The sequence below is a fragment of the Orycteropus afer genome, unplaced genomic scaffold (assembly GCF_000298275.1).
Source record: "Orycteropus afer afer isolate SDZICR_OR568_19922 unplaced genomic scaffold, OryAfe1.0 scaffold00233, whole genome shotgun sequence".
Taxonomy (NCBI): domain Eukaryota; kingdom Metazoa; phylum Chordata; class Mammalia; order Tubulidentata; family Orycteropodidae; genus Orycteropus; species Orycteropus afer.
This window is the reverse complement of record NW_006921820.1, coordinates 460,385-472,627: the sequence shown is the minus strand read 5'-3', so window position 1 is coordinate 472,627 and position 12,243 is coordinate 460,385. Positions and strand designations below refer to the sequence as shown.

The following is a 12,243-nucleotide window of genomic DNA, read 5'->3' as shown; positions in this document are numbered from 1 at the left end:
CCTCAAGTGGACACATGCCCTGGAGAGAACAATCATGGGAGAAGGAAGGGCTGCTTATGCACAGGGAGACAGCTCAGGGCGCAGGAGAGTATGGAGGGATGGTCACTGGGAAGAGGTAACTATGGGGAGGAAGTGGGAGGGGAGCTGTTGCATTGTGGTGAACTGTGGTCAATGATGTGAGACAAAGTATATGTGAACTGTTGTATGGAAAGTGAATTTGCTCTGTAAATCTTCACCCAAATCACAATAAATTAAAAAAAAAAAAATCATCCATGAAGAAAGCAAAAGGTCATTTAAAAGACAGGAAAGGAAGAAAAGACCAAAATGGATGTTAGGAGAGACTGTGAAACTTGCTTTTGAATGGAGAGTAGCTAAAGCAAATATAAAAATTGACAAGATAAAAGAACTGAACAGAAGATTTCAAAGAGCAGCTCCAGAAGGCAAAGTGAGTTATTAGAATGAACTGTGCAAAGACTGGAGTTAGAAAAACAGAAGGGAAGAACACACTTAGCCTTTCTCAAGCTGAAAGAACTGAAGAAAAGTTTCAAGCCTCAAGTTACAATGCTGAAAGATTCTATGGGCAAACTATTGAATGATGCAGAAAGCATCAAAGAAGGTGGAAGGAGGAATACACAGGGTCACTGTACCAAAAAGAAATCAGTCGATGCTCATTCATTTTAGGAGGTGGCATATGATCAAGAACCAGTGGTACTGAAGGATGAAGTTGAAGCTGCACTGAAGGGTTTGGTGAAAAACAAGGCTCCAGGAATTGACAGAATACCTGTTGAGACGTTTTAACAAATGGATGCCATGCTGGAACATGCTTCCTGGCCAGCTGACTGGAAGAGATCCATATTTGTACCCATTCCAAAGAAAGATGATCCAATAGAATGTAGAGATTCTCAAACAATATCATTAATATCACACACAAGTAAAATTTTGCTGGAGATAATTCAGAAACAGTTGCAGCAGTATATTGACAGGGAACTTCCAGTAATGTAAGCTGGATTCAGAAGAGGACTTGAAATGAAGGATATCATTGCTGATGTCAGGTGAATCTTGGCTGAAAGCAGAGTTTTATTGACTATGTAAAAGCTTTTGATTCTGTAGATCATAACAAATTATTGGTAATATTGAGAAGAATGGGGATTCCAGAATACTTAATTGTGCTTATGAGAAACCTGTACATAGACCAGGAGGTTGTCATTCAAACCAAACAAGAGGATACTGCATAGTTTAAAATCAGCAAGAGTGTGTATCAGGATTGTATCTTCTCACTATAATTAATCAATCTGTATGCTGAGCAAATAATCCAAGAAGCTGGACTACATGAAGAATAATGTGGCATCATCAGGATTGAAGGAAGACTCATTAACAACCTGCCTTATGCAGATGACACAACCTGGCTTGCTGAATGTGAAGATGACTTGAAGCACTTACTGATGAAGATTAAAGACTATAGTCTGCAGTATGGATTACACCTCAATGCAAAGAAAATGTAAATCCTCACAACTGGACCAAGCTTTTGATTCTGTAGATCATAACAAATTATTGGTAACAGCATCATGATAAATGGAGAAAAGATGGAAGTTGTCAAAGATTTCATACTACTTGATTTCACAATCAACATCCATGGAAGCAGCAGTCGAGAAATCTGACATCGTATTGTACTGGGCAAATCTGCTGCAAAAGACTTCTTTAAAGTGCTAAAGAGCAAAGATGTCTTCTTGAAGACTAAAGTGTGCCTAACCCAAGCCATGATATTTTCAGTAGCTTCATATAATTGTGGAAGCTAGACAATAAATAAGGAAGACCAAAGAAGGAGTTCATGGTTTTGAATTGTGGTGTTGGCAAGGAATGCTGAAAGTACCATGGGCTACCAGAAGAATGAACAAATCTGTCCTGGAGGAGGTGCAGCTGATATGCTTCTTGGAAGTGAGAATGGCCAGACTTAGTGTCACCTGCTTTGGTCATGTTGTCAGAAAGGACTGTTCCCTGGAGAAGGATATCATGCTCGGCAAAGTAGAAAGTCAGCAAGAAAGGGAAAGACCCTCAACAAGATGGATTGACACAGTGGATGTAACGATGGGCTCAAGTATAGCAAGGATTGTGAGGATGGTGCATAACCAGGCAGTGTTTTATTCTTTTGTATATAGAGTTGTCATGAATTGGAGCCAACTCCAATACCTAACAACAGCAACAATATTTAAGAGCTAATGGAGAAGTTGACATTTTCTAGGTCATGAGGGGGTAGATAAGCCATTTCAGAAGGAAGGAATAGCATATGCAAAGACCCTGAAACCTAAAGAAGATAGAGATTGAGGTCTAGAAAGGAGAAGGCATGCAGAGCCTGTGTGGAGGGATTAGCTTTATATAGGAGGAATGAGTCTTTCTCCATTGTAATAGGAGAAACAAAGGAGATGGTGGGTCAGCTTGCAGATAGGCTTGTAGTTTTTGTGGCAGAAAGGGAGGGTTTTCTTGTTCCAGTTGCTTCCACTTTTTCTCTATGAAATGGAAGATCTTCTGAAAGCAAAATAGTGAAAGGAAAGAGTAGAGCTTTGAAGAGATTGAGGAAGGTCCAAAACAAGTCTTTGTGGAGAGGGCACAGACTAGAGAGATTTAGTAAGATTGTGAAACTGTAGTTATGCCAGTCTTTTGCATGGTGTAATATGTTTTTTCTAGGTGCAGACATGGAAAATGCTGATGGCTGTTCATTAATCTGTTATATAAATTAATGCATGCAGGGCACTGATAATGATGCCTGGCCAGTAATACGGACTAAACAAACTTGTGTGACTGTTAGCACTGCTAGGGCTTGGCTAGTAGAGTAAACAAATAGAACAATAAAGAAGGAATGTAGGACATTTGCAAGAAAGTGATTATGATGGTGGTCTATGGAATCTGCCATACATAAAAATAGACATAAGACAACAGCAGGATGATGTATAGGGAAAAGGTAGAAAGAACCACTGAGTGGAGCCTGGTGAGTATCTGTGGATTATCTATCAGTGGCATACTCAAGCAAGTAAGGAGACAAGATAGGATGATTAGTCAAGAGAGTGAGGTGTATGAAACAGAAGTAGGAGTTACAAAGAAGTATTACACACGGTTCCCTCTAAAGAATCTTACAATCTAGGCAGTATGTGGTATTTCCTTGTGAATATCAGATTTGTTATAATTGCTTAATTTGTTATAATTGTCTAAGTAAATGACCTTAGCAGTGACAGGTAATCCCAAAACCAAGAAAAGCAAACCTACTGCCATCAAGTCAATCCCAACTCATAGCGACCCTACAGGACAGAGAAGGACTGCCCCATACGGTTTCTAAGTCTAAATATTTATGGAAGTAAACTGCCTTATCTTTCTCCCAGGGAGCAGCTGGTAGGTTCCAACTGCCCACCATCTGGTTAGCAGCTGAGTGCTTTAACCACTGCACTACCAGAGCTCCTTGGAGATCCACCAGCGCTACCCCCCCAAAAAAAAAAAAAAAAACAAACTCACTGCTGTCAAGTCGATTCAACTCATAGCGACCTCTCCTTGGGTTTCTGAGGCAGTATCTCTATGGAAGTAGATTGCCCAGTCTTCCTTCCAAGGAATTTAAACCACCAGCCTTCTGGTTAGCAGTCAAATGCCTTAGGCACTATGGGACCAGAAACATTTTAAGAGTATACAGTGTTTATAATATACAAGCCTAGAAAATTGAAATCAAAATGTGGAAAACCTTTCAGATTATTATTCTTAGTTTCTCTGCCATCCCTACTTCTGTTCTGGTTTAAGCCTCACACAGAATTTGATGGCAGCAGTTGCTCTAGTTAGTCCTATGGATGGGTAATTCTCCCTCTGGTTCTGTTTTGTGCTGTGAGGTATGGATTTGTGGTTGTGAATATAAAGTAAATACCAGCCAGTTGTCTGATTTTTCCTCTTTTCATGTATTCTGTGAAGCAGTTTCAAATTGAATACTGAAAGTGATTAGGGTTTTGAAATGTTTAGGAAAAGGAAGTATTATAGTCTTATTCATTAATGTCCTTCTTCCCTTTCATTTTGTATTGAAGACTTCAACGATTAGCCAAAGATCTTCTAAAACAGCTACAAGTACAAGACAGTGGCTCATGGGCAAACAATAAGGTTTCTGCTTTGGATCGGACCCTAGGCGAAATTGCTAGAATATTAGAAAAGGAGGTATGTGACTAATCTCTAGCCTTTGAATCTTAATCTTGCCCTTTCTCACTATGGTAAGTTGTATTGCATCCCTTCCATATACCCATTTCATGTGTTTGTAGAAGCCAGTCAACAGCTGATGGATGTTTTTTTACTTTTGTTTTTAATGAAATCAAAGTTGTTTTCCATTTTAATTGGAGCCCTCAATAGAAAAAAAAATGTTATTTAAGTCATGGTTTTCTCAGCTCCCCACACAAACAAAATGAAATTACTTAATCAGAAATAATAGTAATAAAGTATATTATGCAATTTTATGATAGAAAATATGAAACTTTGAATTATTTCAAGTTCATAAAATACGAAGAAGGGCCCACAAAACAATTTCTTTCCTGTTTCTAAACAGATTTGACAGTTTTCTTTAATGACTTAGAGTCATTAAATGTCTCAAAGATAGTTAAAAAAATCTTTAGTGATTTCAAATTTATTCTTTAGTATAGAAAAATTTAAACTGTAAAAAGAAGAAATAAACTTTCTGTAATATCTACAGATCTTATTAAAATCTATTTTTTTTTATTCTAAACCTTTTATTGTCTATTTTTTACATTATTTTATCTGACTGATTTTATATTGTTTTTATCCTTAAAAATTCTTTGTAACTGAATAAATATACTGCAGTTTACATAAATTATAACACTTGGATGGTTTCTAATTTCTTCCTATTTTAAATAATAGCTATCTTTGTTTATAGCTGCATTTTTTTGTTTGTTTGTTTTTTGTTTGGGGGTTTCAAATATACTATGTAAAACTTTATCTATACAAAAGGATACAGTGATTAAAAAGTATGTAAGTAAAGTGAACAGTTGTGAACTGCCCAACTTAAGAACTAGACTGTTGTTATTGTTATGTGCCATCGTGTTAGACCTGACTCATAGCAACCCCTCCTTGGGTTTCCGAGGCGTTATCACTACAGAAGTAGATTGCCCAACCTTCCTTCCAAGGAGTGGCTGCTGGGTTTGAACCTCCAGCCTTCTGGTTAGCAGTCAGGTGCCTTAGGCACTACGCTACCAGAGCAGTACATTTATGGCTACCGGTGTGAGCCTTCCTTACCCCATCTCCCACCTCTGCTCCCTCAGAGGTCTGTACTGAACAGAATTAAAGTTGTATCATTTCCATGTTTTTCAAAAGTAGCTTTATCACTTTATCACATAAATATATTGCTAAATAATATGTTATTTAGCTCTGTTTGATTTTGACCTTTTAAAATATCATACTGTAGACTTGTGATTTTTTTTTAGTCAAAAATATAAGTTTTATTGACACTTATAAATGTAGCTGGATTTTAAATTAATTTTCTCTGTTGTGTAGTTAATACTTCATGTGCTAATACTATCATATTTTTATCCATTCTCTTGACAAGGGCTTTTGTGTTTGGGGTTGTCATGTTTGTGTCTGTGCACATGTACATGTGTATGTGAGAGAGCCTACAAACACTACTATTCAAACATTCTTGTACCAGAGCAAATGAACAATAATTTCTCTGAAGGTGATGAGTGTCAGACTGTAGCCTGCATCAGAATCCCCTAGAGGACTTGTTAAAACACAGATTGCTGAGCCTTACTCTGGATTTCTGATTCAGTGGGTTCTGTAGTGAGTCCCCAAGAATTTTTATTTCTAACAAGTTCCCCAGTAATACTGATGCTGCTGGTCTAGGAACTCTACTTTAAGAACAATTGCTCTAGTCTAGGGCAGATACCTCAGAGGTTAAATTCCTGGGTTCTTGGGCATATGAATGACCAGTGTTCTAAGACAGTGCTCACCTATATTTTGACTTCAGACAGTAGCACTCTGTAGGAAATGAGAGCAGCATATTCAGTGTCATTGTGACTGGGCCATATAGAGTCAGTTCTCTGTATAATACACCCCTTTTAAGAGTGTCAGGAGTTCAGAAACTGGTAAATCTCAGACATGTGCTTGGTGGCATGTTTAGAGATTTGATATGCCTTGAGAAGAATCGCTCATCATTTTGTAATTAGCACATATGGATTATTTTTGTTTTTATAGAAGATACATACACTTGAAATTAAAAGGTAATTTTTGAAAATATCACTGTACCTTGAAACAATTTTATCTCTTGAATATTGTTTTACATTTAAGTAATCACAATATAAAAGTAAAATGGTCAATGTAAGAAAGGTATTCAGTATGAGAATCTAAAGTTATTTCATTCACAAAGGGGCAATTTACTGGAATACCACCGATTCCTTATAATTTTTGGGAAAAAAATGTAGTCTGGCTCCCAGTCTAAATGGTCTGTGTCAGGAACTTTGCTGTAAAGCTGTCCTCAGAGTATACACTGCAGGACCACCTAAGAGTCTAAACTTACCTACAATAAGATCCTTTTGCTACTTTTATAACTAAAATCCTTTTTAACTAGCAAAAACTCACTTTATGTAGAATTCTGTTTTATAGAGTTATATGGACATATAAGTGTAATTTAGCTGATAATATTTATGATTTCAGACTAGGAATTGTAAATAACCGTTCCTTTTTGTTTGGAAAACTGCCCGGAGTAACAAAATCATTAAAGCTATAGCCAGGTACCCAGTGAGGGATTTGAAGACAGCCTAGAAATGGCAAGTGTGGGGCTGGTGGAATGTGGGCAAGCTGTCACTGAGAAATGGTGAGAGATGAATCTTGAGGTCTTTACCTGACCAATTTAGACCTCAGGACACTGATACTTTCTGTTATTGCTTTGACACAGTTTTTCCTTTCGTAGTTCATCTGAAGTTCTGAGCACTACTTTAGAGCTCAAGGGTTAAACGTATGATAACATAAAAATGCCCTTGTAATGAAAGGGATCAGAAAACTGAAAAGGTTTTGGGTTTAGTGGTACTTACTAGACTGCTAGACTGTGTGGTCACTTTCTGGCCTCTGATGAATTCTTAAACCCGTGCGAGTCCCTTGTGCCTTTTTGGATTCTCTGCTTCTGTTCAGAAATTAAAGGCTTAGAAGCTTTGTTTGCATGTATTCTGCTTTTTAAAACTTTCAGCTTCTGTTTATAGAAATACGGTGATCTATGGTACTTACACCAGCTCTCCCAACAAAATCATGTAAAAATGCTGCATAGAATTAAAATTAAATTTTCTTGAAAGCATCTGTTTGGGTTACCTAGTGCTGTTCTAACAGAAATATACCACAAATGGGATGGCTTTAACAAACAGGGGTTTATTCTCTTACGATTTGGAGGCATTAAGTCTGAGTTCAAAGTGCCAGGTCCTAGCAGCTGGGTGAAAGCCCCTCAACCTTGGGCTTCAGCTCTGCCTCCTGCTCCCAGCCCATTGAAGCTGGAAGCTTTTCTTTACTCTGACAGCTGCTAGCTGCTGAGGCTGATAAACCCAAGGTTGACAAGTAAAAAGGCACAGTCCCAATGTTACCAAACAACAAGGCAGGCCACTAATTCAAGTCCAGGAGAAGTCCTAAGATCGGCAGGGCATGGCAGGGTTGAACAATGACTTGGCTACATGCAGGGTTCAAGCATGCCAATTAGCTAGAGACCTTCCTAGAAGTTGCTTCTTACATACTGGAAGCAGACCACATCCCTGATGCAGCTGCTACTCAGCTGTTCCAATAGATTCTACCAAGAAGTTAATTACCAATCTCACCATGAGAAATAGCTACATCCAGTTGCCTAGCCATTCAACCAGGCCCAGTCAAGGTGACACACAAGCTTTACTACCATAGCATCTAAGAGCTGAGAAGTTAAAGAACTACCAGACCGAAGCAAAAGCAAGAAATTCAGAAAGTTGTGCTTATAGTCAGAACATCTACCATGCTGACAAATCTAAGTTATGATTTTGCCAGTTTCATCAAGTGAGGGAACAAAAAAGTAAAAGCCTATGTGCTTCCCAAAGTGTGAAGTGTAACAGGATACTTCCCCACTACAAATTTAAGACCATAACAGCCTACTCTTTCACTTAATCATGAATCTTATCACCTCACCCTTAGGGACTACAAAGAAGACATCTTGGTACAGTGTAGAAGTTAAAACTGTAATCTAGTCCTAAAGTAGATTTTTAGATCAAATTCACATCACCTGTATTATTTCAAATTGTGAATTGAGTCTAACATGGTCCTGTATTGATTAGTAGTATTCCCACAGACCTGACAAGAGGAAATACAAATCTTCATTGAAGGAAGACACTTTTGTACTCAAGATAAGTTCTCTCAAATGATGTTACAAGGAGAAGTAGCCAGAGTCAAAAAATAATTAAGCACAAAAGTAAGTAAGTTATGATGATTGAGAACAAGCAAAGCTTTGTGATTACCCATCATAGATTTTTAAAATACATTTTTTATCTTTTAAGGAAATAAAAAACAAGCTTGAAAATATCTGTAGGAATGGACCTAGCCAAATTAATAATTCAGAACAGTTCTCCCACTCATGACAACCAGTAGAGCTGGATAAAATATAAACTGCACTGAATTGTTAGCAAGATAGTGAAGAATTACTGGGCCAAGATCTAGGAATATGATATTTGGGGCTGTTTTTCTCCTGGATACAGTTGATGATCTGAAAAAAGTAGGTAAGAGATTGAGTAATACTTTTGACATCATTACACAGGTGATGGGAAAAAACTTTGAGTCTAGGACTTATAGTGATGGGGGCTATAGACAACCCCATGTTTTGGGTTGGGATCTTGAAGGATTGCACAGTCAAGTGCCTTAGGCACTATGCTACCAGAGCTCCTAACAAATTCATACTCATCAATAATTACACTGAATGTCACTGGATTAAAATGGACCATTCAAGAGACAGAGAGTTGCAAATTGGATAAGAAAACATAACCCATCAATATGCTGTCTGCAAGAGACACATCTTAGAGAGAAAGACTAAAATTCAAAGGTTGGAAAAAGATATATCAAGCAGATGGCAACCATAGAAGAGCAAATTGGCAATATTAATTTCTGATAAAATTAATTTTAGACAAAAAACACCACCATAAGAGACAAGGAAGGGCATTATATAATGATTAAAAGATCGATTGGACAAGAAAACATAACAATAATATCTATGCATCCAATAAAAGAGCTCCAAAATACATAAACCAGACTCTAACAGAACTGAAGACAGCTATGACTTCACAGTCATAGTTGTTTTTGTTGTTGTTGTTATGTGCTGTCAAGTTATGGACCTGACTCATAGAGACCCCTCCTTGGGTTTTCAAGGCGGTATCACTACGTAAGTAGATTGTCCAACCTTCCTTCTGAGGAGTGGCCGGTGGCTTTGAACCACAGCCTTCTGGTTATCAGTCAAGTGCCTTAGCCACTATGCTATCACAGTAATAGTAGGAGACTTTAAATACCACTTTCAATCACAGATAGAACAGTTGGAAAGAAACTCAACAAAGGCACAGAAGAACTAAATACTATCTACCAACTTGACCTTATAGACATCCACAGAGCACTTTACCCAAAAACAGCACAGTATACATTCTCTTCCAGTGCACATGGAACATGCTCCAGGATAAACCATATGTTAGGCCACAAAACAGGCTAAACTTGGGAAGAAAACTATAAATCACAGGGTAACCTCAAAGCAAAATGATAAACCTTCACATTAAAATAAATCACCAAATATGGAAAACAACTCAAGTATCTGTCAGTAGCTGAGTATATAAACTAGAACAGCCCCCATAGAGTTTCCTAGACTTTAATCTTTACAAGAACAGATCACCAGGTCTTTTCTCCCACAGAGTCTGTAGTAGATTTGAACTGCATACCTTTTGTTTAGCAGCTGAGGCCTTAACCACTGTGCCACCAGGGCTCCTAAATTATTTATATAATGGAATATTATTCAACAGTGAGAATGCATAAACTATAGCTATGGATGACAACATGGATGCATCTTACAGTGCTTTAGTGAGAAGCAAGTCACCAAAAATATGTATTCTCTATAATTCCAGTTATATAAAATTCAAGCATAGACAAAAGTACCTGTATTGTTTTGGAATGTATATATAGTTTGTAAAACTAAAAAGAAGATAAAATCAGAATAATGCTTACTTGGAGAGGAGGGTGTGAGGTGTGGTTAAAGTGACCTAGGTTGTTTCTTGAGTGCTGCCAGTCTTCTTTTTATTTATCAGGTGGTGGTTATGCAGTGTTCAAATTAGAATTATTCTTTAAATTGTACTTAAATGTTTTCTCATTTTTCTGACTTTTCTGTGTTTATGTTTCACCATAAAATTGCATTAGAAAATTCAAGTTAAAATAAAGTATCCAAAGACTCTTGTTGCAGAAATATTTAATTATTTCCAATAAGAGGTTCCAGAAATTCTTACATGCAAAGACATTTTCCTCATTCTTGCCATTGTTAAATTCAGGCCAAGTGAGATGATTTGTATTTGCATTAATGAACATTGCATTTAAATTTGGATGGTAACAGTGTCCCAGAAGCTTTCTGTGGTTTATCAGTAACATGAGACATTTGTATGCTGTTACCATAAGTAAACAGTTTAAGCAGATGGATTGGACATGGAGTTTATCCAGTTGCCTTTCCTGACTTTTTTAGAATCCTGCCAAATTTAAATAGAGATTCAGCTGTGAATCTCTTGAACCTGAATAAGCAAACCACATTGCTGGCAGAATTCGTAATTTGAACTAAATTAAGAGATGTCAAATCATAATTTACTTTGTAATACCTATAGCAAACCATGGCATGCTTTGGTGTTTTGCAGTTCTTTTTGCAAAATTTCAACAGTGGATACCTGTGGAAAGTAGAAAGGTAGAAACTCTCCCACACCTCCCTTTTTTTCTGCTTTTCACCAACTGAAGCTTATAATTGTTTAACAGATAACTGGAATAAAACACTAAAGGCCTGAGAGCTTTTCAACCTAATTGTGTTCAGAAGCAGGTCCTGCTAGACACTGCTTGTCCCCCAAACATCATGATTTTGTTTGGTTTTTACTTCTTATTTTCAGCTGGAATTCTTCAGTTGAGAGGAACTGGAAAGCATTCAATACTATGAACTTCTTACTTTGCTTCCCTCACTACTTATGTTCTTAACTTATGTAATTGTTTCCTCATAGCTGCTGATAAATAATTGTATGTAGACCATATGACCCTCAGAAGAAAGTTTGGGCAATATACTTCCGTAGTGATACCACCTCGGAAACCTAAGGAGGGTCGCTATCATATTTTGTCAGAAGGTGACAAGTATAGTATGTGGCCAAAGGAAAATTTAAATGTCTCAGACCTTCAGCTAGCTTGCGTTAGAAGATTTGTATAAGGGAAGATGGAATTAATTGTTATTTCAAAAATCTGACAGAGGTTTAATTTGATTTGTTTTGAAAAGAAAAGAGATTAGATAGGTACTTTAGTGGGCAGTGAATTTATGTTAAGGAGGAACAACTCAGAAAAGGCGGATGAGAATGGTTGCACAATTTGAAGAATGTAATAAATGTCACTGAATTGTACTTGTAGAAACTGTTGAATTGGTGAAGGTTTTGCTTTGTATATTCTCAACAACAAAAACAAAATAAAATAAAAAAGAAATTACAGTAAAAGTGGCAAAAGCTGGAACCTGTGGAAGGCGGAAACCTGTCAGAGAAGGAAAACTCAGATATTTTCTACTAAATAGAGAGCATTAGAAGAGTGATGACTGGACCTTATCAAAAGCAGAGAATTATGAGACCTGGAAAAACAAGGCAGTCCTGATGAGTTCCACCTCTTTCAGGTTTCACTGTATTTGCAGGGAGGTGAATTGACTAGAAAAGGGCATAAGGAATTTCCTGGAGTATTAGACCAGCTGCTGTCAAGTCAGTTTCCATTCATGGGGACTTCATGTGTGTCCCCATGTGAGTAGAGTAGAGCTGTGCTCCATAGGGTTTGCATTGGCTGAATTTTTTTTTTTTTAGGATTTACAGAGTAAATTCACTTTTCATACAGCAGTTCACATATACTTTGTCTCATGTCATTGACCAAAATTTACACTGCAGCAGCTCCCCTCCCACTTCCTCCCCATAGTTACCTCCTCCCAGTGTCCATCCCTTCATACTCTTCTGCACCCTGAGCTATCTCCCTGTGCAT

General features: G+C 37.4%; 1 protein-coding gene across 1 annotated transcript in view; it reads left to right on the top strand.

Annotated features, from left to right (window-relative positions):
- Window positions 1-12,243, top strand: part of SCAPER (S-phase cyclin A associated protein in the ER) — a 607,935-nt gene that overhangs the window by 236,668 nt on the left and 359,024 nt on the right. The window contains exon 19 of the mRNA XM_042782062.1: window positions 4,053-4,179. Within this exon, the coding sequence (XP_042637996.1) occupies window positions 4,053-4,179 (127 nt within the window). The remainder of the gene's footprint in view (window positions 1-4,052; window positions 4,180-12,243) is intronic.